Consider the following 27,500-nt stretch of genomic DNA (forward strand, 5'->3'; position numbering starts at 1 on the left):
GACAGAGGACAGAGAGGCGTAGTGAGGACAGAGAGGGGTAGTGATGACAGAGGACAGAGAGGGGTAGTGAGGACAGAGGACAGAGAGGGGTAGTGAGGACAGAGGACAGAGAGGGGTAGTGATGACAGAGGACAGAGAGGGGTAGTGAGGACAGAGAGGGGTAGTGATGACAGAGGACAGAGAGGGTAGTGAGGACAGAGGACAGAGAGGGGTAGTGAGGACAGAGGGGGTAGTGAGGACAGAGGACAGAGAGGGTAGGGTGACAGAGAGGGGTAGTGATGACAGAGGACAGAGAGGGGTAGTGATGACAGAGAGGTAGTGATGACAGAGAGGGTAGTGAGGACAGAGAGGGGTAGTGATGACAGAGGACAGAGAGGGGTAGTGATGACGGAGGACAGAGAGGGTAGTGAGGACAGAGAGGGGGTAGTGATGACAGAGGACAGAGAGGGTAGTGAGGACAGAGGACAGAGAGGGGTAGTGATGACAGAGGACAGAGAGGGTAGTGATGACAGAGAGGGTAGTGATGACAGAGGACAGAGAGGGGTAGTGAGGACAGAGGACAGAGAGGGTAGTGATGACAGAGGACAGAGAGGGGTAGTGATGACAGAGAGGGGTAGTGAGGACAGAGAGGGTAATGAGGACAGAGCGGGGTAGTGAGGACAGAGGACAGAGAGGGGGTAGTGATGACAGAGGACAGAGAGGGGTAGTGATGACAGAGAGGGGTAGTGAGGACAGAGAGGGGCAATGAGGACAGAGCGGGGTAGTGAGGACAGAGGACAGAGAGGGAGTAGTGATGACAGAGAGGGGTAGTGAGGACAGAGAGGGGTAATGAGGACAGAGGAGGGTAGTGAGGACAGAGGACAGAGAGGGGTAGTGATGACAGAGGACAGAGAGGGGTAGTGATGACAGAGGACAGAGAGGGGTAGTGATGACAGAGAGGGGTAGTGATGACAGAGGACAGAGAGGGTTAGTGATGACAGAGGACAGAGAGGGGTAGTGATGACAGAGAGGGGTAGTGATGACAGAGAGGGGTAGTGATGACAGAGGACAGAGAGGGGTAGTGATGATGGAGGACAGAGAGGGGTAGTGAGGACAGAGAGGGGTAGTGATGACAGAGGACAGAGAGGGGTAGTGAGGACAGAGGACATAGAGGGGTAGTGAGGACAGAGGACAGAGAGGGGTAATGAGGACAGAGAGGGGTAGTGAGGACAGAGGACAGAGAGTGGTAGTGATGACAGAGGACAGAGAGGGGTAGTGATGACAGAGGACAGAGAGGGGTAGTGATGACAGAGGACAGAGAGGGGTAGTGATGACAGAGGACAGAGAGGGGTAGTGATGACAGAGAGGGGTAGTGAGGACAGAGAGGGGTAATGAGGACAGAGAGGGGTAGTGAGGACAGAGGACAGAGAGGGGTAGTGATGACAGAGAGGGGTAGTGAGGACAGAGAGGGTAATGAGGACAGAGAGGGGTAGTGAGGACAGAGGACAGAGAGGGGTAGTGATGACAGAGGACAGAGAGGGGTAGTGATGACAGAGGACAGAGGGGGTAGTGATGACAGAGAGGGGTAGTGATGACAGAGGACAGAGAGGGTTAGTGATGACAGAGGACAGAGAGGGGTAGTGATGACAGAGAGGGGTAGTGATGACAGAGAGGGGTAGTGATGACAGAGGACAGAGAGGGGTAGTGATGACGGAGGACAGAGAGGGTAGTGAGGACAGAGGGGTAGTGATGACAGAGGACAGAGAGGGTAGTGAGGACAGAGAGGGGTAGTGATGACAGAGTACAGAGAGGTAGTGATGACAGAGGACAGAGAGGGTAGTGAGGACAGAGAGGGGTAGTGATGACAGAGGGGTAGTGATGACAGAGGACAGAGAGGGGTAGTGAGGACAGAGAGGGGTAGTGAGGACAGAGAGGGGTAGTGAGGACAGAGGACAGAGAGGGGTAGTGAGGACAGAGGACAGAGAGCCGTAGTGAGGACAGAGAGGGGTAGTGAGGACAGAGGACAGAGAGGGTAGTGATGACAGAGGACAGAGAGGGTAGTGAGGACAGAGAGGGTAGTGATGACAGAGAGGGGTAGTGATGACAGAGGACAGAGAGGGGTAGTGAGGACAGAGAGGGGTAGTGAGGACAGAGGACAGAGAGGGTAGTGATGACAGAGGACAGAGAGGGTAGTGAGGACAGAGAGGGTAGTGATGACAGAGGACAGAGAGGGGTAGTGATGACAGAGAGGGGTAGTGATGACAGAGAGGGGTAGTGATGACAGAGGACAGAGAGGGGTAGTGATGACAGAGAGGGGTAGTGAGGACAGAGAGGGGTAGTGAGGACAGAGAGGGGTAGTGATGACGGAGGACAGAGAGGGGTAGTGAGGACAGAGAGGGGTAGTGATGACAGAGAGGGGTAGTGAGGACAGAGAGAGGGGGTAGTGAGGACAGAGAGGGGTAGTGATGACGGAGGACAGAGAGGGGTAGTGAGGACAGAGAGGGTAGTGAGGACAGAGAGGGACAGTGAGGACAGAGAGGGTAGTGATGACGGAGGACAGAGAGGGGGTAGTGATGACGGAGGACAGAGAGGGGTAGTGAGGACAGAGGACAGAGAGGGGTAGTGAGGACAGAGAGGGGTAGTGAGGACAGAGGACAGAGAGGGGGTAGTGATGACGGAGGACAGAGAGGGGTAGTGAGTGAGGACAGAGAGGGTAGTGAGGACAGAGGACAGAGAGGGGTAGTGAGAACAGAGGACAGAGAGGGGTAGTGAGGACAGAGGACAGAGGGGGTAGTGATGACGGAGGACAGAGAGGGGTAGTGATGACGGAGGACAGAGAGGGGTAGTGAGGACAGAGAGGGGTAGTGATGACAGAGGACAGAGGGGTAGTGAGGACAGAGGACAGAGAGAGGGGTAGTGAGGACAGAGGACAGAGAGGGGTAGTGAGGACAGAGGACAGAGAGGGGTAGTGAGGACAGAGGACAGAGAGGGTAGTGAGGACAGAGGACAGAGAGGGGTAGTGAGGACAGAGGACAGAGAGGGGTAGTGATGACGGAGGACAGAGAGGGGTAGTGATGACGGAGGACAGAGAGGGGTAGTGAGGACAGAGGACAGAGAGGGGTAGTGAGGACAGAGAGGGTAGTGATGACAGAGAGGGGTAGTGAGGACAGAGGACAGAGAGGGGTAGTGATGACGGAGGACAGAGATGGGTAGTGAGGACAGAGAGGGGTAGTGAGGACAGAGAGGGGTAGTGATGACGGAGGACAGAGAGGGGTAGTGATGACAGAGAGGGGTAGTGATGACAGAGGACAGAGAGGGGTAGTGAGGACAGAGGACAGAGAGGGGTAGTGAGGACAGAGGACAGAGAGGGGTAGTGAGGACAGAGGACAGAGAGGGGTAGTGAGGACAGAGGACAGAGAGGGGTAGTGATGATGGAGGACAGAGAGGGGTAGTGAGGACAGAGGACAGAGAGGGGTAGTGATGACGGAGGACAGAGAGGGGTAGTGAGGACAGAGGACAGAGAGGGGTAGTGATGACGGAGGACAGAGAGGGGTAGGGAGACAGAGGACAGAGAGGGGTAGTGAGGACAGAGGACAGAGAGGGGTAGTGATGACGGAGGACAGAGAGGGTAGTGATGACGGAGGACAGAGAGAGGGGTAGTGAGGACAGAGGACAGAGAGGGGTAGTGAGGACAGAGAGGGGTAGTGATGACAGAGAGGGGTAGTGAGGACAGAGGACAGAGAGGGGTAGTGATGACGGAGGACAGAGATGGGTAGTGAGGACAGAGAGGGGTAGTGAGGACAGAGAGGGGTAGTGAGGACAGAGAGGGGTGAGGTGATGACGGAGGACAGAGAGGGGTAGTGAGGACAGAGAGGGGTAGTGATGACGGAGGACAGAGAGGGGTAGTGAGGACAGAGAGGGGTAGTGATGACAGAGAGGGGTAGTGAGGACAGAGAGGGGTAGTGAGGACAGAGAGGGGTAGTGAGGACAGAGAGGGGTAGTGATGACGGAGGACAGAGAGGGGTAGTGAGGACAGAGAGGGGTAGTGATGACGGAGCTCAGTAGCTCAGCTTCAGCTCAGTAGTGCAACACCATGATACGATGACAACTGTTTCTTTCCCCTGAGAGAGACAGAGGGAGAGAGAGAGAGAGAGAGAGAGAGAGAGAGAGAGAGAGACAGAGAGAGAGAGAGAGACAGAGAGAGAGACAGAGAGAGAGACAGAGGAGAGACAGAGAGAGAGACAGAGAGAGAGAGAGAGACAGAGAGAGAGAGACAGAGAGAGAGAGAGACACAGAGAGAGAGAGAGAGGCAGAGAGAGAGGAAGAAGAGAGAGAGAGAGAGAGAGTGAGGACAGAGAGAGAGTAGAGACAGAGAGGGGGAGAGAGAAGGACAGACAGAGAGGACAGAGAGAGAGAGAATGACACAGAGAGAGAGAAGGAAGGAGAGAGGATAGTGAGGACAGAGAGGGGTAGTGACAGAGGACAGAAAAGAGAGAGGGTTTAAGGAGAGAGAATGGCAGAGAGAAAAGGAAAGAGAGAAAGTGGGTCAGGACCTGCCTGAGCAGCCACAGGAAGTGTAAGGCCCCTCTGCCATGTCAGCCTGCCTCAGCCACACACACACACACACACACACACACACACACACACACACACACACACACACACACACACACACACACACACACACACACACACACACACACACACACACACACACACACACACACACACACACAGTCTCTTACGTGGTTTGTATTCTCTCTTGTAGGATCATCAGGACCAAAGTCCAGCAGCCTCCGGGTCAGTCAGGACCTCTCTCTGCTCATAACCTGGGTAAGTCAGGACCTCTCTCTGCTCATAACCTGGGTCAGTCAGGACCTCTCTCTGCTCATAACCTGGGTCAGTCAGGACCTCTCTCTGCTCATAACCTGGGTAAGTCAGGACCTCTCTCTGCTCATAACCTAGGTCAGTCAGGACCTCTCTCTGCTCATAACCTGGGTAAGTCAGGACCTCTCTCTGCTCATAACCTAGGTCAGTCAGGACCTCTCTCTGCTCATAACCTGGGTCAGTCAGGACCTCTCTCTGCTCATAACCTGGGTAAGTCAGGACCTCTCTCTGCTCATAACCTGGGTCAGTCAGGACCTCTCTCTGCTCATAACCTAGGTCAGTCAGGACCTCTCTCTGCTCATAACCTAGGTCAGTCAGGACCTCTCTCTGCTCATAACCTGGGTCAGTTAGGACCTCTCTCTGCTCATAACCTGGGTAAGTCAGGACCTCTCTCTGCTCATAACCTGGGTCAGTCAGGACCTCTCTCTGCTCATAACCTGGGTAAGTCAGGACCTCTCTCTGCTCATAACCTGGGTCAGTCAGGACCTCTCTCTGCTCATAACCTGGGTCAGTCAGGACCTCTCTCTGCTCATAACCTGGGTCAGTCAGGACCTCTCTCTGCTCATAACCTGGGTCAGTCAGGACCTCTCTCTGCTCATAACCTGGGTAAATCAGGACCTCTCTCTGCTCATAATCTGGGTAAGTCAGGACCTCTCTCTGCTCATAACCTAGGTAAATCAGCCTTTATAGCTGCTAATAACCACCTTAATAGTTGTTCATGATAACCCTATGTCACCCTTACAAGCCCCCTACCCCCCCCACTCTGTCTCTCCCCCTCACTCTCTCTTCCTCCTCCTCTCCCCTTGCTCTCTCCCCTCCTCTTCATCTCTCTCCTCTTTCCTCTCTCCCTCCCCTTCTCTCTCCCCTCTCCTCCTTCCCCCCTCCACCTCCCCCTCCCCATTCCTCCCCTTCCTCCCTGCTCCTCCCCCCTCCCTCCCTCCCCCTCCCTCCCCCTCCACCTCCCCACTCTCCCCATTCCTCCCCTTCCTCCCCCTCCCTCCCTCCCTCCCTCCCCTCCCCCCTCCCTCCCTCCCCTTCCTCCCCATTCCTCCCCCTCCACCTCTCTCTATCTGTGATGGCTGTTTTAGCCTCCAGTGGATTGTGTTTCAGTGTCTCTCAAATCTTCAGAATCACACTCCGTCACTTAATCTAAATTAAATATCACACACACACACACACACACACACACACACACACACACACACACACACACACACACACACACACACACACACACACACACACACCTCACTCTCAGATTACACAGATAAATGGTTTTGACTCCAGGGCGGAAAATTGAACATTTGGATTTGGAGATTAATGAAAATATTGGAGGGTAAAATGTGTTCGTTTCCTGAGAGAGAAAAAAAGAGAAGAGAGTGAATGAGAAAATGTGATAATTGAAGTGATAAATCAACAGGAAGTAAAGAGATTCAATACATCTCCATGGTTACTGAACCAGGAACCAGAGTTTCATTCTCCATGGTTACTGAACTAGGAACCAGAGTTTCATTCTCCATGGTTACTGAACCAGGAACAGAGTCTCATTCTCCATGTGGTTACTGAACCAGGAACAGAGTTTCATTCTCCATGTGGTTACTGAACCAGGAACAGAGTTTCATTCTCCATGGTTACTGAACCAGGAACCAGAGGTTCATTCTCCATGGTTACTGAACCAGGAACAGAGTCTCATTCTCCATGGTTACTGAACCAGGAACAGAGTTTCATTAAACCTTGTGGTTACTGATCCAGGAACAGAGCTTCATTCTCCATGTGGTTACTGAACCAGGAACAGAGTTTCATTCTCCATGGTTACTGAACCAGGAACCAGAGGTTCATTCTCCATGGTTACTGAACCAGGAACAGAGTTTCATTCTCCATGGTTACTGAACCAGGAACAGAGTTTCATTAAACCTTGTGGTTACTGATCCAGGAACAGAGTTTCATTCTCCATGTGGTTACTGAACCAGGAACAGAGTTTCAATCTCCATGGTTACTGAACCAGGAACCAGAGATTCATTCTCCATGGTTACTGAACCAGGAACAGAGTTTCATTCTCCATGGTTACTGAACCAGGAACAGAGTTTCATTCTCCATGGTTACTGAACCAGGAACAGAGTCTCATTCTCCATGGTTACTGAACCAGGAACCAGAGTTTCATTCTCCATGGTTACTGAACCAGGAACAGAGTTTCATTCTCCATGGTTACTGAACCAAGAACAGAGTTTCATTCTCCATGGTTACTGAACCAGGAACAGAGTCTCATTCTCCATGGTTACTGAACCAGGAACAGAGTTTCATTCTCCATGGTTACTGAACCAGGAACAGAGTTTCATTCTCCATGGTTACTGAACCAGGAACAGAGTTTTATTCTCCATGGTTACTGAACCAGGAACAGAGTTTCATTCTCCATGGTTACTGAACCAGGAACAGAGTTTCATTCTCCATGGTTACTGAACCAGGAACAGAGTTTCATTCTCCATGGTTACTGAACCAGGAACAGAGTCTCATTCTCCATGGTTACTGAACCAGGAACAGAGTTTCATTCTCCATGGTTACTGAACCAGGAACAGAGTTTCATTCTCCATGGTTACTGAACCAGGAACCAGAGTTTCATTCTCCATGGTTACTGAACCAGGAACAGAGTCTCATTCTCCATGGTTACTGAACCAGGAACAGAGTCTCATTCTCCATGGTTACTGAACCAGGACAGAGTCTCATTCTCCATGTGGTTACTGAACCAGGAACAGAGTCTCAATCTCCATGGTTACTGAACCAGGAACAGAGTTTCATTAAACCTTGTGGTTACTGATCCAGGAACAGAGTTTCATTCTCCATGTGGTTACTGAACCAGGAACAGAGTTTCATTCTCCATGGTTACTGAACCAGGAACAAAGTTTCATTCTCCATGGTTACTGAACCAGGAACAGAGTTTCATTCTCCATGGTTACTGAACCAGGAACAGTCTCATTCTCCATGGTTACTGAACCAGGAACAGAGTTTCATTCTCCATGGTTACTGAACCAGGAACAGAGTTTCATTCTCCATGGTTACTGAACCAAGAACAGAGTTTCATTCTCCATGTTCACTGAACCAGGAACAGAGTCTCATTCTCCATGGTTACTGAACCAGGAACAGAGTTTCATTCTCCATGGTTACTGAACCAGGAACAGAGTTTCATTCTCCATGGTTACTGAAATAGGAACAGAGTTTCATTAAGGAATCCTAGGATAGGATACTGAACCACCCCCTCCCCTGAAAAGACAGACTACTGTTCCACTTCTCCATGGTTACTGATAAGACCTAAATGACTTAAATGTAAATGTAAATGTTTTATTCTCCATGGTTACTGAACCAGGAACAGAGTTTCATTCTCCATGGTTACTGAACCAGGAACAGAGTTTCATTCTCCATGGTTACTGAACCAGGAACAGAGTTTCATTCTCCATGGTTACTGAACCATGAACAGAGTCTCATTCTCCATGGTTACTGAACCAGGAACAGAGTTTCATTCTCCATGGTTACTGAACCAGGAACCAGAGTTTCATTCTCCATGGTTACTGAACCAGGAACAGAGTCTCATTCTCCATGGTTACTGAACCAGGAACAGAGTCTCATTCTCCATGGTTACTGAACCAGGAACAGAGTCTCATTCTCCATGGTTACTGAACCAGGAACAGAGTCTCATTCTCCATGGTTACTGAACCAGGAACAGAGTCTCATTCTCCATGGTTACTGAACCAGGAACAGAGTCTCATTCTCCACGTGGTTACTGAACCAGGAACAGAGTCTCATTCTCCATGGTTACTGAACCAGGAAGAGAGTCTCATTCTCCATGGTTACTGAACCAGGAACAGAGTCTCATTCTCCATGGTTACTGAACCAGGAACAGAGTCTCATTCTCCATGGTCCTCAGGGATTGTCGTTCTCTCTCTTTCTCTGTCTGTAGGGAGGTGCTGTGGTTCTGTGGTTCTGTAGTTCTGTAGGGAGGGAGGTTCTTCTTGTTCTGTAGGGAGGGAGGTTCTGTAGTTCTGTAGGGTGGAGGTTCTGTAGTTCTGTAGGGAGGGAGGTTCTGTTGTTCTGTAGGAGGTTCTGTTGTTCTGTAGGGTGGAGGTTCTGTTGTTCTGTAGGGTGGAGGTTCTGTTGTTCTGTAGGGAGGGAGGTTCTGTTGTTCTGTAGGGAGGGAGGTTCTGTTGTTCTGTAGGGAGGGAGGTTCTGTTGTTCTGTAGGGTGGAGGTTCTGTTGTTCTGTAGGGTGGAGGTTCTGTTGTTCTGTAGGGAGGGAGGTTCTGTTGTTCTGTAGGGTGGAGGTTCTGTTGTTCTGTAGGGAGGGAGGTTCTGTTGTTCTGTAGGGTGGAGGTTCTGTTGTTCTGTAGGGAGGGAGGTTCTGTTGTTCTGTAGGGTGGAGGTTCTGTTGTTCTGTAGGGAGGGAGGTTCTGTTGTTCTGTAGGGTGGAGGTTCTGTTGTTCTGTAGGGAGGGAGGTTCTGTAGTTCTGTAGGGAGGGAGGTTCTGTTGTTCTGTAGGGTGGATGTTCTGTTGTTCTGTAGGGAGGGAGGTTCTGTAGTTCTGTAGGGAGGGAGGTTCTGTTGTTCTGTAGGGTGGAGGTTCTGTTGTTCTGTAGGGTGGAGGTTCTGTTGTTCTGTAGGGAGGGAGGTTCTGTAGTTCTGTAGGGAGGGAGGTTCTGTTGTTCTGTAGGGTGGAGGTTATGTTGTTCTGTAGGGAGGGAGGTTCTGTAGTTCTGTAGGGAGGGAGGTTCTGTTGTTCTGTAGGGTGGGAGGTTCTGTTGTTCTGTAGGGAGGGAGGTTCTGTTGTTCTGTAGGGAGGAAGGTTCTGTTGTTCTGTAGGGAGGGAGGTTCTGTTGTTCTGTAGGGTGGAGGTTCTGTTGTTCTGTAGGGAGGGAGGTTCTGTTGTTCTGTAGGGAGGAGGTATTTTGGTGTCTGTAGGGAGGAGGTTCTGTTGTTCTGTAGGGAGGGAGGTTCTGTTGTTCTGTAGGGAGGGAGATTTTGCGGTTCTGTAGGGAGGGAGGTTCTTTGGTGTCTGTAGGGAGGGAGGTTCTGTTGTTCTGTAGGGAGGGAGGTTCTTTGGTTCTGTAGGGAGGGAGATTTTGCGGTTCTGTAGGGAGGGATGTTTTGTAGGGTGGTTTATAGAGGACATTGCAACCCAAATGGCACCCTATTCCCTATATAGTGAACTACTAGTGACCAGGGCCCTATTCCCTATATAGTGCACTACTCTAGACCAGAGCCCTATTCCCTATATAGTGCAGTACTAGTGACCAGTGCCCTATTCCCTATATAGTGAACTACTAGTGACCAGGGCTCTATTCCCTATATAGTGAACTACTAGTGACCAGAGTCCTATTCCCTATATAGGGAACTACTAGTGACCAGAGCCCTATTCCCTATATAGTGAACTACTAGTGACCAGAGCCCCATTCCCTATATAGTGAACTACTAGTGACCAGAGCCCTATTCCCTATATAGTGAACTACTAGTGACCAGAGCCCTATTGCCTGTATAGTGAACTACTAGTGACCAGAGCCCTATTCCCTATATAGTGAACTACTAGTGACCAGAGCCCTATTCCCTATATAGTGAACTACTAGTGACCAGAGCCCTATTCCCTATATAGTGCACTACTAGTGACCAGGGCCCTATTCCCTATATAGTGAACAACTACTGACCACAGCCCTATTCCCTATATAGTGGTACTACTATAGACCTGAGCCCTATTCCCTATATAGTGGTACTACTATAGACCAGAGCCCTATTCCCTATATAGTGAACTACTATAGACCAGAGCCCTATTCCCTATATAGTGAACTACTATAGACCAGAGCTCTATTCCCTATATAGTGGTACTACTATAGACCAGAGCCCTATTCCCTATATAGTGAACTACTATAGACCAGAGCTCTATTCCCTATATAGTGAACTACTATAGACCAGAGCCCTATTCCCTATATAGTGGACTACTAGTGACCAGGGCCCTATTCCCTATATAGTGAACTACTAGTGACCAGAGCCCTATTCCCTATATAGTGAACTACTAGTGAACAGAGTCCTATTCCCTATATAGTGCAGTACTAGTGACCAGAGCCCTATTCCCTATATAGTGAACTACTAGTGACCAGAGCCCTATTCCCTATATAGTGAACTACTAGTGACCAGAGCCCTATTCCCTATATAGTGAACTACTAGTGACCAGAGCCCTATTCCCTGTATAGTGAACTACTAGTGAACAGAGTCCTATTCCCTATATAGTGCACTACTAGTGACCAGAATCCTATTCCCTATATAGTGAACTACTAGTGACCAGAGCCCTATTCCCTATATAGTGAACTACTAGTGACCAGAGCCCTATTCCCTATATAGTGAACTACTAGTGAACATAGTCCTATTCCCTCTATAGTGCACTACTAGTGACCAGAGTGCTATTCCCTATATAGTGAACTACTAGTGACCAGAGCCCTATTGCCTATATAGTGCACTACTAGTGACCAGAACCCTATTCCCTCTATAGTGCACTACTAGTGACCAGAGTGCTATTCCCTATATAGTGAACTACTAGTGACCAGAGCCCTATTCCCTATATAGTGAACTACTAGTGACCAGAGCACTATTCCCTATATAGTGAACTACTATTGACCAGAGCCCTTTTCCCTATATAGTGAACTACTAGTGACCAGAGTGCTATTCCCTATATAGTGAACTACTATGTAACATTATGTAGCATTGTGGAGTGTTATGTAGCATTATGTAGTGTTATGTAACGGTATGTAACATAAAGTAGTGTTATGTAGCATTATGTAGTGTTATGTAGTGTTATGTAGCGGTATGTAACATAATGTAGCATTATGTAGTGTTATGTAGCCTTATGTAGTGTTATGTAGCATTATGTAGTGTTATGTAGCGGTATATAACATAATGTAGCATTATGTAGTGTTATGTAGCATTATGTAGTGTTATGTAGCCTTATGTAGTGTTATGTAGCATTATGTAGTGTTATGTAGAGGTATATAACATAATGTAGCATTATGTAGTGTTATGTAGCATTATGTAGTGTTATGTAACATTATGTAGTGTTATGTAGCATTATGTAGTGTTATGTAGCATTATGTAGTGTTATGTAACATTATGTAGTGTTATGTAGCATTATGTAGTGTTATGTAACATTATGTAGTGTTATGTAGCATTATCTAGTGTTATGTAACATTATGTAGCATTATGTAGCATTATGTAGCATTATCTAGTGTTATGTAACATTATGTAGCATTATTTTTTAATTTTTAATTTATTTCACCTTTATTTAACCAGGTAGGCTAGTTGAGAACAGGTTCTCATTTGCAACTGCGACCTGGCCAAGATAAAGCATAGCAGAGTGAACAGACAACACAGAGTTACACATGGAGTAAACAATTAACAAGTCAATAACACAGTAGAGAACAAAAAGGGGAGTCTATATACAATGTGTGCAAAAGGCATGAGGAGGTAGGCGAATAATTACAATATTGCAGATTAACACTGGAGTGATAAATGATCAGATGGTCATGTACAGGTAGAGATATTGGTGTGCAAAAGAGCAGAAAAGTAAATAAATAAAAACTGTGGGGATGAGGTAGGTGAAAATGGGTGGGCTATTTACCAATAGATTATGTACAGCTGCAGCGATTGGTTAGCTGCTCAGATAGCTGATGTTTGAAGTTGGTGAGGGAGATAAAAGTCTCCAACTTCAGCGATTTTTGCAATTCGTTCCAGTCACAGGCAGCAGAGTACTGGAACGAAAGGCGGCCGAATGAGGTGTTGGCTTTGGGGATGCTCAATGAGATACACCTGCTGGAGCGCGTGCTACGGATGGGTGTTGCCATCGTGACCAGTGAGCTGAGATAAGGCGGAGCTTTGCCTAGCATGGCCTTGTAGATGACCTGGAGCCAGTGGGTCTGGCGACGAATATGTAGCGAGGGCCAGCCGACAAGAGCATACAAGTCGCAGTGGTGGGTAGTATAAGGTGCTTTAGTGACAAAACGGATGGCACTGTGATAAACTGCATCCAGTTTGCTGAGAAGAGTGTTGGAAGCCATTTTGTAGATGACATCGCCGAAGTCGAGGATCGGTAGGATAGTCAGTTTTACTAGGGTAAGCTTGGCAGCGTGAGTGAAGGAGGCTTTGTTGCGGAATAGAAAGCCGACTCTTGATTTGATTTTCGATTGGAGATGTTTGATATGGGTCTGGAAGGAGAGTTTGCAGTCTAGCCAGACACCTAGGTACTTATAGGTGTCCACATATTCAAGGTCGGAACCATCCAGTGTGGTGATGCTAGTCGGGCAATGTAACATTATATAGTGTTATGTAGTGTTATGTAGCATTATGTAACATTGTGTAGTGTCATGTAGTGTTATGTAGTGTTATGTAGTGTTATGTAGCATTATGTAGCATTATGTAGGGTTATGTAGGGTTATGTAGTGTTGGGTAACATTATGTAGCATTATGTAGCATTATGTAGGGTTATGTAGGGTTATGTAAAGTGGCTGTTCCACTGGATGTCATAAGGTGAAAGCACCAATTTGTAAGTCGCTCTGGATAAGAGCGTCTGCTAAATGACTTAAATGTAGCATTATGTAACATTATGTAGCATTTTGTAGCATTATGTAGTGTTATGTAACATTATGTAGCATTTTGTAGTGTCATGTAGTGTTATGTAGTGTTATGTAGCATTATGTAGTGTTATGTAGCATTATGTAGTGTTATGTAACATTATGTAGCATTATGTAGTGTCATGTATTGTTATGTAGTGTTATGTAGCATTATGTAGTGTCATGTAGTGTTATGTAGCATTATGTAACATTATGTAGTGTCATGTAGTGTTATGTAGTGTCATGTAGTGTTATGTAGTGTTATGTAGCATTATGTAGCATTATGTAGTGTCATGTAGTGTTATGTAGCATTATGTAACATTATGTAGTGTCATGTAGTGTTATGTAGTGTCATGTATTGTTATGTAGTGTTATGTAACATTATGTAGCATTATGTAGTGTCATGTAGTGTTATGTAGCATTATGTAACATTATGTAGTGTCATGTAGTGTTATGTAGTGTCATGTAGTGTTATGTAGTGTTATGTAACATAATGTAGCATTATGTAACATTATGCAGCATTATGTAGTGTCATGTATTGTTATGTAGTGTTATGTAGTGTTATGTAGTGTTATGTAACATTATGTAGCATTATGTAGCATTATGTAGTGTTATGTGACATTATGTAGCATTATGTAACATTATGTAGTGTCATGTAGTGTTATGTAGTGTAATGTAACATTATGTAGTGTTATGTAGCATTATGTAACATTATGTAGTGTCATGTAGTGTTATGTAGTGTCATGTAGTGTTATGTAGTGTAATGTAACATTATGTAGTGTTATGTAGTGTAATGTAACATTATGTAGTGTTATGTAGCATTATGTAACATTTTGTAGTGTCATGTAGTGTTATGTAGTGTCATGTAGTGTTATGTAGTGTTATGTAACATAATGTAGCATTATGTAACATAATGTAGTGTTATGTAGTGTCATGTAGTGTTATTACATTTACATTACATTTGAGTCATTTAGCAGACGCTCTTATCCAGAGCGACTTACAAATTGGTGCATTCACCTTATGACATCCAGTGGAGCAGCCACTTTACAATAGTGCATCTAAATCTTTTAAGGGGGGGGGGGGGTGAGAAGGATGACTTTATCCTATCCTAGGTATTCCTTAAAGAGGTGGGGTTTCAGGTGTCTCCGGAAGGTGGTGATTGACTCCGCTGTCCTGGCGTCGTGAGGGAGTTTGTTCCACCATTGGGGGGCCAGAGCAGCGAACAGTTTTGACTGGGTGTTATGTAACATAATGTAGCATTATGTAACATAATGTAGTGTTATGTAGTGTAATGGAGTGTTATGTAGCATTATGTAGTGTCATGTAGTGTTATGTAGTGTTATGTAACATAATGTAGCATTATGTAACATAATGTAGTGTTATGTAGTGTAATGGAGTGTTATGTAGCATTATGTAACATTATGTAGTGTCATGTAGTGTTATGTAGCATTATGTCGTGTTATGTAGCATTATGTAACATAATGTAGTGTTATGTAGTGTAATGGAGTGTTATGTAGTGTTATGTAGTGTTATGTAACATAATGTAGCATTATGTAGCATTATGTCGTGTTATGTAGCATTATGTAACATAATGTAGTGTTATGTAGTGTTATGTAGTGTCATGTAGTGTTATGTAGTGTTATGTAACATAATGTAGCATTATGTAACATAATGTAGTGTTATGTAGTGTCATGTAGTGTTATGTAGCATTATGTAACATTATGTAGCATTATGTAACATAATGTAGTGTTATGTAGTGTTATGGAGTGTTATGTAGTGTTATGTAGTGTTATGTAACATAATGTAGCATTATGTAACATAATGTAGTGTTATGTAGTGTTATGGAGTGTTATGTAGTGTTATGTAACATAATGTAGTGTTATGTAGTGTTATGTAACATAATGTAGTGTTATGTAGTGTTATGTAACATAATGTAGTGTTATGTAGTGTAATGGAGTGTTATGTAGTGTTATGTAGTGTCATGTAGTGTTATGTAGTGTTATGTAACATAATGTAGCATTATGTAGCGTTATATAGTGTCATGTAGTGTTATGTAGTGTTATGTAACATAATGTAGCATTATGTAACATAATGTAGTGTTATGTAACATTATGTAGTGTCATGTAGTGTTATGTAGTGTTATGTAACATAATGTAGCATTATGTAACATAATGTAGTGTTATGTAGTGTCATGTAGTGTTATGTAGCATTATGTAACATTATGTAGCATTATGTAACATAATGTAGTGTTATGTAGTGTAATGGAGTGTTATGTAGCATTGTGACCTATGTCCTAACTTTCCACAGCGTCGTCGGTGGCGTCGACACAGGTTTCTGCGGTGACCAGTGACTCGGCTGGCTCCTCCTACTCCATCAGCGGCATTCTGGGTATCAGCTCAGCTAACGACGGCAAGCGGAAGAGAGACGATGGTGAGAGACGGTGTGTGTGTGTGTGTGTGTTCGGTCTTCTCTGATGGGAGTGGAGAGAGTTACAGCTGATCAGCCAGGTCACACCAGACCCAAGGCCGTATTCCACGTTCCTTCAGGTCTGCAGGACGTCGGGAGATGAGTTCAAAACTGTCCGCTAGAGGCGACGATGAGCGCTAGTTTCTCAACCATTAGGAATTAAATGCCTAAAGTTTACCGTCGAGTTGGGGGGGGGATAACCCTCACATTTAACCATAGAGTTGGGGATAACCCTTACATTTAACCATAGAGTTGGGGGGATAACCCTTACATTTAACCATAGAGTTGGGGGGGATAACCCTTACATTTAACCATAGAGTTGGGGGATAACCCTTACATTTAACCATAGAGTTGGGGGATAACCCTTACATTTAACCATATAGTTGAGGGGGATAACCCTTACATTTAACCATAGAGTTGGGGGGGATAACCCTTACATTTAACCATAGAGTTGGGGGGGGATAACCCTTACATTTAACCATAGAGTTGGGGGATAACCCTTACATTTAACCATAGAGTTGGGGGGATAACCCTTACATTTAACCATAGAGTTGGGGGGGATAACCCTTACATTTAACCATAGAGTTGGGGGGATAACCCTTACATTTAACCATAGAGTTGGGGGATAACCCTTACATTTAACCATAGAGTTGGGGGATAACCCTTACATTTAACCATAGAGTTGGGGGATAACCCTTACATTTAACCATAGAGGGGGATAACCCTTACATTTAACCATAGAGTTGGGGGGATAACCCTTACATTTAACCATAGAGTTGGGGGATAACCTTACATTTAACCATAGAGTTTAACCATTTAACCATAGAGTTGGGGGATAACCCTTACATTTAACCATAGAGTTGGGGGATAACCCTTACATTTAACCATAGAGTTGGGGATAACCCTTACATTTAACCATAGAGTGGGGGGATAACCCTTACATTTAACCATAGAGTGGGGGGGATAACCCTTACATTTAACCATAGAGTTGGGGGGATAACCCTTACATTTAACCATAGAGTTGGGGGATAACCCTTACATTTAACCATAGAGTTGGGGGGATAACCCTTACATTTAACCATAGAGTTGGGGGGATAACCCTTACATTTAACCATAGAGTTGGGGGGGATAACCCTTACATTTAACCATAGAGTTGGGGGGGATAACCCTTACATTTAACCATAGAGTTGGGGGGATAACCCTTACATTTAACCATAAGTTGGGGGGGGATAACCCTTACATTTAACCATAGAGTTGGGGGGATAACCTTACATTTAACCATAGAGTTGGGGGGGATAACCCTTACATTTAACCATAGAGTTGGGGGGTTAACCCTTACATTTAACCATAGAGTTGGGGGGATAACCCTTACATTTAACCATAGAGTTGGGGGGATAACCCTTACATTTAACCATAGAGTTGGGGGGATAACCCTTACATTTAACCATAGAGTTGGGGGGATAACCCTTACATTTAACCATAGAGTTGGGGGGATAACCCTTACATTTAACCATAGAGTTGGGGGGGATAACCCTTACATTTAACCATAGAGTTGGGGGATAACCCTTACATTTAACCATAGAGTTGGGGGATAACCCTTACATTTAACCATAGAGTTGGGGGGATAACCCTTACATTTAACCATAGAGTTGGGGGATAACCCTTACATTTAACCATAGAGTTGGGGGGGATAACCCTTACATTTAACCATAGAGTTGGGGGATAACCCTTACATTTAACCATAGAGTTGGGGGGGATAACCCTTACATTTAACCATAGAGTTGGGGGGATAACCCTTACATTTAACCATAGAGTTGGGGGGATAACCCTTACATTTAACCATAGAGTTGGGGGGGGGATAACCCTTACATTTAACCATAGAGTTGGGGGATAACCCTTACATTTAACCATAGAGTTGGGGGATAACCCTTACATTTAACCATAGAGTTGGGGGGGATAACCCTTACATTTAACCATAGAGTTGGGGGGGATAACCCTTACATTTAACCATAGAGTTGGGGGGATAACCCTTACATTTAACCATAGAGTTGGGGGATAACCCTTACATTTAACCATAGAGTTGGGGGATAACCCTTACATTTAACCATAGAGTTGGGGGGGATAACCCTTACATTTAACCATAGAGTTGGGGGATAACCCTTACATTTAACCATAGAGTTGGGGGATAACCCTTACATTTAACCATAGAGTTGGGGGGATAACCCTTACATTTAACCATAGAGTTGGGGGGATAACCCTTACATTTAACCATAGAGTTGGGGGGGATAACCCATTTACATTTAACCATAGAGTTGGGGGATAACCCTTACATTTAACCATAGAGTTGGGGGGATAACCCTTACATTTAACCATAGAGTTGGGGGATAACCCTTACATTTAACCATAGAGTTGGGGGGGGATAACCCTTACATTTAACCATAGAGTTGGGGGATAACCCTTACATTTAACCATAGAGTTGGGGGGATAACCCTTACATTTAACCATAGAGTTGGGGGGATAACCCTTACATTTAACCATAGAGTTGGGGGGGGATAACCCTTACATTTAACCATAGAGTTGGGGGGGATAACCCTTACATTTAACCATAGAGTTGGGGGGATAACCCTTACATTTAACCATAGAGTTGGGGGATAACCCTTACATTTAACCATAGAGTTGGGGGTAACCCTTACATTTAACCATAGAGTTGGGGGGATAACCCTTACATTTAACCATAGAGTTGGGGGGATAACCCTTACATTTAACCATAGAGTTGGGGGATAACCCTTACATTTAACCATAGAGTTGGGGGGTAACCCTTACATTTAACCATAGAGTTGGGGGGATAAACATTTAACCATAGAGTTGGGGGTAACCCTTACATTTAACCATAGAGTTGGGGGGTAACCCTTACATTTAACCATAGAGTTGGGGGGTAACCCTTACATTTAACCATAGAGTTGGGGGGTAACCCTTACATTTAACCATAGAGTTGGGGGGGATAACCCTTACATTTAACCATAGAGTTGGGGGGATAACCCTTACATTTAACCATAGAGTTGGGGGGATAACCCTTACATTTAACCATAGAGTTGGGGGATAACCCTTACATTTAACCATAGAGTTGGGGGGGATAACCCTTACATTTAACCATAGAGTTGGGGGGGATAACCCTTACATTTAACCATAGAGTTGGGGGATAACCCTTACATTTAACCATAGAGTTGGGGGGGATAACCCTTACATTTAACCATAGAGTTGGGGGGATAACCCTTACATTTAACCATAGAGTTGGGGGATAACCCTTACATTTAACCATAGAGTTGGGGGGGATAACCCTTACATTTAACCATAGAGTTGGGGGGATAACCCTTACATTTAACCATAGAGTTGGGGGATAACCCTTACATTTAACCATAGAGTTGGGGGGATAACCCTTACATTTAACCATAGAGTGGGGGGGATAACCCTTACATTTAACCATAGAGTTGGGGGGGATAACCCTTACATTTAACCATAGAGTTGGGGGGATAACCCTTACATTTAACCATAGAGTTGGGGGGATAACCCTTACATTTAACCATAGAGTTGGGGGATAACCCTTACATTTAACCATAGAGTTGGGGGATAACCCTTACATTTAACCATAGAGTTGGGGGGATAACCCTTACATTTAACCATAGAGTTGGGGGATAACCCTTACATTTAACCATAGAGTTGGGGGATAACCCTTACATTTAACCATAGAGTTGGGGGGGATAACCCTTACATTTAACCATAGAGTTGGGGGGATAACCCTTACATTTAACCATAGAGTTGGGGGATAACCCTTACATTTAACCATAGAGTTGGGGGTAACCCTTACATTTAACCATAGAGTTGGGAGATAACCCTTACATTTAACCATAGAGTTGGGGGGATAACCCTTACATTTAACCATAGAGTTGGGGGATAACCCTTACATTTAACCATAGAGTTGGGGGGGGGTAACCCTTACATTTAACCATAGAGTTGGGGGGTAACCCTTACATTTAACCATAGAGTTGGGGGGTAACCCTTACATTTAACCATAGAGTTGGGGGTAACCCTTACATTTAACCATAGAGTTGGGGGTAACCCTTACATTTAACCATAGAGTTGGGGGTAACCTTACATTTAACCATAGAGTTGGGGGGGTAACCCTTACATTTAACCATAGAGTTGGGGGGTAACCCTTACATTTAACCATAGAGTTGGGGGGTAACCCTTACATTTAACCATAGAGTTGGGGGTAACCCTTACATTTAACCATAGAGTGGGGGGTAACCCTTACATTTAACCATAGAGTTGGGGGATAACCCTTACATTTAACCATAGAGTTGGGGGGATAACCCATTTACATTTAACCATAGAGTTGGGGGGGATAACCCTTACATTTAACCATAGAGTTGGGGGTAACCCTTACATTTAACCATAGAGTTGGGGGTACCCTTACATTTAACATTTAACCACATTTAGAGTTGGGGGGATAACCCTTACATTTAACCATAGAGTTGGGGGGATAACCCTTACATTTAACCATAGAGTTGGGGGATAACCCTTACATTTAACCATAGAGTTGGGGGGATAACCCTTACATTTAACCATAGAGTTGGGGGGATAACCCTTACATTTAACCATAGAGTTGGGGGGATAACCCTTACATTTAACCATAGAGTTGGGGGATAACCCTTACATTTAACCATAGAGTTGGGGGGGATAACCCTACATTTAACCATAGAGTTGGGGGGATAACCTTACATTTAACCATAGAGTTGGGGGATAACCCTTACATTTAACCATAGAGTTGGGGGGGATAACCCTTACATTTAACCATAGAGTTGGGGGATAACCCTTACATTTAACCATAGAGTTGGGGGGGATAACCCTTACATTTAACCATAGAGTTGGGGGGATAACCCTTACATTTAACCATAGAGTTGGGGGGATAACCCTTACATTTAACCATAGAGTTGGGGGATAACCCTTACATTTAACCATAGAGTTGGGGGGGATAACCCTTACATTTAACCATAGAGTTGGGGGGTAACCCTTACATTTAACCATAGAGTTGGGGGGATAACCCTTACATTTAACCATAGAGTTGGGGGATAACCCTTACATTTAACCATAGAGTTGGGGGGGATAACCCTTACATTTAACCATAGAGTTGGGGGTAACCCTTACATTTAACCATAGAGTTGGGGGGTAACCCTTACATTTAACCATAGAGTTGGGGGGTAACCCTTACATTTAACCATAGAGTTGGGGGTAACCCTTACATTTAACCATAGAGTTGGGGGGTAACCCTTACATTTAACCATAGAGTTGGGGGGTAACCCTTACATTTAACCATAGAGTTGGGGGGGGGTAACCCTTACATTTAACCATAGAGTTGGGGGTAACCCTTACATTTAACCATAGAGTTGGGGGTAACCCTTACATTTAACCATAGAGTTGGGGGGTAACCCTTACATTTAACCATAGAGTTGGGGGTAACCCTTACATTTAACCATAGAGTTGGGGGGTAACCCTTACATTTAACCATAGAGTTGGGGGTAACCCTTACATTTAACCATAGAGTGGGGGTAACCCTTACATTTAACCATAGAGTTGGGGGGTAACCCTTACATTTAACCATAGAGTTGGGGGGTAACCCTTACATTTAACCATAGAGTTGGGGGGGTAACCCTTACATTTAACCATAGAGTTGGGGGATAACCCTTACATTTAACCATAGAGTTGGGGGGATAACCCTTACATTTAACCATAGAGTTGGGGGATAACCCTTACATTTAACCATAGAGTTGGGGGATAACCCTTACATTTAACCATAGAGTTGGGGGATAACCCTTACATTTAACCATAGAGTTGGGGGGGATAACCCTTACATTTAACCATAGAGTTGGGGGATAACCCTTACATTTAACCATAGAGTTGGGGGATAACCCTTACATTTAACCATAGAGTTGGGGGGATAACCCTTACATTTAACCATAGAGTTGGGGGGGATAACCCTTACATTTAACCATAGAGTTGGGGGATAACCCTTACATTTAACCATAGAGTTGGGGGATAACCCTTACATTTAACCATAGAGTTGGGGGGGGATAACCCTTACATTTAACCATAGAGTTGGGGGGGATAACCCTTACATTTAACCATAGAGTTGGGGGATAACCCTTACATTTAACCATAGAGTTGGGGGATAACCCTTACATTTAACCATAGAGTTGGGGGGATAACCCTTACATTTAACCATAGAGTTGGGGGGATAACCCTTACATTTAACCATAGAGTTGGGGGGATAACCCTTACATTTAACCATAGAGTTGGGGGGGGATAACCCTTACATTTAACCATAGAGTTGGGGGATAACCCTTACATTTAACCATAGAGTTGGGGGGGATAACCCTTACATTTAACCATAGAGTTGGGGGGGATAACCCTTACATTTAACCATAGAGTTGGGGGGGGGATAACCCTTACATTTAACCATAGAGTTGGGGGGGGATAACCCTTACATTTAACCATAGAGTTGGGGGGATAACCCTTACATTTAACCATAGAGTTGGGGGATAACCCTTACATTTAACCATAGAGTTGGGGGATAACCTTACATTTAACCATAGAGTTGGGGGATAACCCTTACATTTAACCATAGAGTTGGGGGGATAACCCTTACATTTAACCATAGAGTTGGGGGATAACCCTTACATTTAACCATAGAGTTGGGGGATAACCCTTACATTTAACCATAGAGTTGGGGGGATAACCCTTACATTTAACCATAGAGTTGGGGGGTAACCCTTACATTTAACCATAGAGTTGGGGGGTAACCCTTACATTTAACCATAGAGTTGGGGGGATAACCCTTACATTTAACCATAGAGTTGGGGGTAACCCTTACATTTAACCATAGAGTTGGGGGGTAACCCTTACATTTAACCATAGAGTTGGGGGTAACCCTTACATTTAACCATAGAGTGGGGGATAAGCCCTTACATTTAACCATAGAGTGGGGGGATAACCCTTTACATTTAACCATAGAGTTGGGGGATAACCTTACATTTAACCATAGAGTTGGGGGATAACCCTTACATTTAACCATAGAGTTGGGGGGATAACCCTTACATTTAACCATAGAGTTGGGGGATAACCCTTACATTTAACCATAGAGTTGGGGGATAACCCTTACATTTAACCATAGAGTTGGGGGATAACCCTTACATTTAACCATAGAGTTGGGGGGGTAACCCTTACATTTAACCATAGAGTTGGGGGGTAACCCTTACATTTAACCATAGAGTTGGGGGGATAACCCTTACATTTAACCATAGAGTTGGGGGATAACCCTTACATTTAACCATAGAGTTGGGGGGGGAGTTGGGGGTAACCCTTTACATTTAACCATAGAGTTGGGGGTAACCCTTACATTTAACCATAGAGTTGGGGGGGTAACCCTTACATTTAACCATAGAGTTGGGGGGTAACCCTTACATTTAACCATAGAGTTGGGGGTAACCCTTACATTTAACCATAGAGTTGGGGGGTAACCCTTACATTTAACCATAGAGTGGGGGATAACCCTTACATTTAACCATAGAGTTGGGGGGGATAACCCTTACATTTAACCATAGAGTTGGGGGTAACCCTTACATTTAACCATAGAGTTGGGGGGGATAACCCTTACATTTAACCATAGAGTTGGGGGGATAACCCATTTAACCATAGAGTTACATTTAACCATAGAGTTGGGGGATAACCTTACATTTAACCATAGAGTTGGGGGGATAACCCTTACATTTAACCATAGAGTTGGGGGGATAACCCTTACATTTAACCATAGAGTTGGGGGATAACCCTTACATTTAACCATAGAGTTGGGGGGATACCCTTACATTTAACCATAGAGTTGGGGGATAACCCTTACATTTAACCATAGAGTTGGGGGGGATAACCCTTACATTTAACCATAGAGTTGGGGGGATAACCCTTACATTTAACCATAGAGTTGGGGGATAACCCTTACATTTAACCATAGAGTTGGGGGATAACCCTTACATTTAACCATAGAGTTGGGGGGATAACCCTTACATTTAACCATAGAGTTGGGGGGGATAACCCTTACATTTAACCATAGAGTTGGGGGGATAACCCTTACATTTAACCATAGAGTTGGGGGGATAACCCTTACATTTAACCATAGAGTTGGGGGGGATAACCCTTACATTTAACCATAGAGTTGGGGGATAACCCTTACATTTAACCATAGAGTTGGGGGGGGATAACCCTTACATTTAACCATAGAGTTGGGGGGGATAACCCTTACATTTAACCATAGAGTTGGGGGGGATAACCCTTACATTTAACCATAGAGTTGGGGGGTAACCCTTACATTTAACCATAGAGTTGGGGGATAACCCTTACATTTAACCATAGAGTTGGGGGATAACCCTTACATTTAACCATAGAGTTGGGGGGATAACCCTTACATTTAACCATAGAGTTGGGGGATAACCCTTACATTTAACCATAGAGTTGGGGGGATAACCCTTACATTTAACCATAGAGTTGGGGGGATAACCCTTACATTTAACCATAGAGTTGGGGGGATAACCCTTACATTTAACCATAGAGTTGGGGGGATAACCCTTACATTTAACCATAGAGTTGGGGGGATAACCCTTACATTTAACCATAGAGTTGGGGGGATAACCCTTACATTTAACCATAGAGTTGGGGGGTAACCCTTACATTTAACCATAGAGTTGGGGGGGATAACCCTTACATTTAACCATAGAGTTGGGGGGGATAACCCTTACATTTAACCATAGAGTTGGGGGGATAACCCTTACATTTAACCATAGAGTTGGGGATAACCCTTACATTTAACCATAGAGTTGGGGGGGGATAACCCTTACATTTAACCATAGAGTTGGGGGATAACCCTTACATTTAACCATAGAGTTGGGGGGGATAACCCTTACATTTAACCATAGAGTTGGGGGGGATAACCCTTACATTTAACCATAGAGTTGGGGGGATAACCCTTACATTTAACCATAGAGTTGGGGGGGTAACCCTTACATTTAACCATAGAGTTGGGGGGGATAACCCTTACATTTAACCATAGAGTTGGGGGATAACCCTTACATTTAACCATAGAGTTGGGGGATAACCCTTACATTTAACCATAGAGTTGGGGGGATAACCCTTACATTTAACCATAGAGTTGGGGGATAGCCCTTACATTTAACCATAGAGTTGGGGGGGATAACCCTTACATTTAACCATAGAGTTGGGGGGGTAACCCATTTACATTTAACCATAGAGTTGGGGGGATAACCCTTACATTTAACCATAGAGTTGGGGGGGATAACCCTTACATTTAACCATAGAGTTGGGGGGATAACCCTTACATTTAACCATAGAGTTGGGGGGGATAACCCTTACATTTAACCATAGAGTTGGGGGGATAACCCTTACATTTAACCATAGAGTTGGGGGGGATAACCCTTACATTTAACCATAGAGTTGGGGGGATAACCCTTACATTTAACCATAGAGTTGGGGGGGATAACCCTTACATTTAACCATAGAGTTGGGGGATAACCCTTACATTTAACCATAGAGTTGGGGGATAACCCTTACATTTAACCATAGAGTTGGGGGGGATAACCCTTACATTTAACCATAGAGTTGGGGGGATAACCTTACATTTAACCATAGAGTTGGGGGATAACCCTTACATTTAACCATAGAGTTGGGGGGGATAACCCTTACATTTAACCATAGAGTTGGGGGGGATAACCCATTTACATTTAACCATAGAGTTGGGGGGGGATAACCCTTACATTTAACCATAGAGTTGGGGGATAACCCTTACATTTAACCATAGAGTTGGGGGGATAACCTTACATTTAACCATAGAGTTGGGGGGTAACCCTTACATTTAACCATAGAGTTGGGGGATAACCCTTACATTTAACCATAGAGTTGGGGGATAACCCTTTACATTTAACCATAGAGTTGGGGGGGATAACCCTTACATTTAACCATAGAGTTGGGGGATAACCCTTACATTTAACCATAGAGTTGGGGGGGATAACCCTTACATTTAACCATAGAGTTGGGGGATAACCCTTACATTTAACCATAGAGTTGGGGGGGTAACCCTTACATTTAACCATAGAGTTGGGGGGATAACCCTTACATTTAACCATAGAGTTGGGGGGGATAACCCTTACATTTAACCATAGAGTTGGGGGATAACCCTTACATTTAACCATAGAGTTGGGGGATAACCCTTACATTTAACCATAGAGTTGGGGGGATAACCCTTACATTTAACCATAGAGTTGGGGGATAACCCTTACATTTAACCATAGAGTTGGGGGGGATAACCCTTACATTTAACCATAGAGTTGGGGGGATAACCCTTACATTTAACCATAGAGTTGGGGGGGATAACCCTTACATTTAACCATAGAGTTGGGGGGATAACCCTTACATTTAACCATAGAGTTGGGGGGATAACCCTTACATTTAACCATAGAGTTGGGGGATAACCCTTACATTTAACCATAGAGTTGGGGGATAACCCTTACATTTAACCATAGAGTTGGGGGATAACCCTTACATTTAACCATAGAGTTGGGGGGGATAACCCTTACATTTAACCATAGAGTTGGGGGATAACCCTTACATTTAACCATAGAGTTGGGGGGGATAACCCTTACATTTAACCATAGAGTTGGGGGGGATAACCCTTACATTTAACCATAGAGTTGGGGGGGATAACCCTTACATTTAACCATAGAGTTGGGGGATAACCCTTACATTTAACCATAGAGTTGGGGGGATAACCCTTACATTTAACCATAGAGTTGGGGGGGATAACCCTTACATTTAACCATAGAGTTGGGGGGATAACCCTTACATTTAACCATAGAGTTGGGGGATAACCCTTACATTTAACCATAGAGTTGGGGGGATAACCCTTACATTTAACCATAGAGTTGGGGGGGATAACCCTTACATTTAACCATAGAGTTGGGGGGGATAACCCTTACATTTAACCATAGAGTTGGGGGGGATAACCCTTACATTTAACCATAGAGTTGGGGGGATAACCCTTACATTTAACCATAGAGTTGGGGGGGATAACCCTTACATTTAACCATAGAGTTGGGGGGGATAACCCTTACATTTAACCATAGAGTTGGGGGGATAACCCTTACATTTAACCATAGAGTTGGGGGGGATAACCCTTACATTTAACCATAGAGTTGGGGGGATAACCCTTACATTTAACCATAGAGTTGGGGGGTAACCCTTACATTTAACCATAGAGTGGGGGGGATAACCCTTACATTTAACCATAGAGTTGGGGGATAACCCTTACATTTAACCATAGAGTTGGGGGGGATAACCCTTACATTTAACCATAGAGTTGGGGGGATAACCCTTACATTTAACCATAGAGTTGGGGGGATAACCCTTACATTTAACCATA

At 44.7% G+C, this 27,500-nt stretch overlaps 1 protein-coding gene across 1 annotated transcript in view; it reads left to right on the forward strand.

Moving 5' to 3' along the window:
- Positions 1-27,500, forward strand: part of LOC135569172 (paired box protein Pax-5-like) — a 54,669-nt gene that overhangs the window by 5,613 nt on the left and 21,556 nt on the right. The window contains exons 3-4 of the mRNA XM_065015966.1: positions 4,748-4,812; positions 15,806-15,928. Of these exons, the coding sequence (XP_064872038.1) occupies positions 4,748-4,812; positions 15,806-15,928 (188 nt within the window). The remainder of the gene's footprint in view (positions 1-4,747; positions 4,813-15,805; positions 15,929-27,500) is intronic.

The sequence above is a fragment of the Oncorhynchus nerka genome, unplaced genomic scaffold (assembly GCF_034236695.1).
Source record: "Oncorhynchus nerka isolate Pitt River unplaced genomic scaffold, Oner_Uvic_2.0 unplaced_scaffold_1193, whole genome shotgun sequence".
Lineage (NCBI taxonomy): Eukaryota > Metazoa > Chordata > Actinopteri > Salmoniformes > Salmonidae > Oncorhynchus > Oncorhynchus nerka.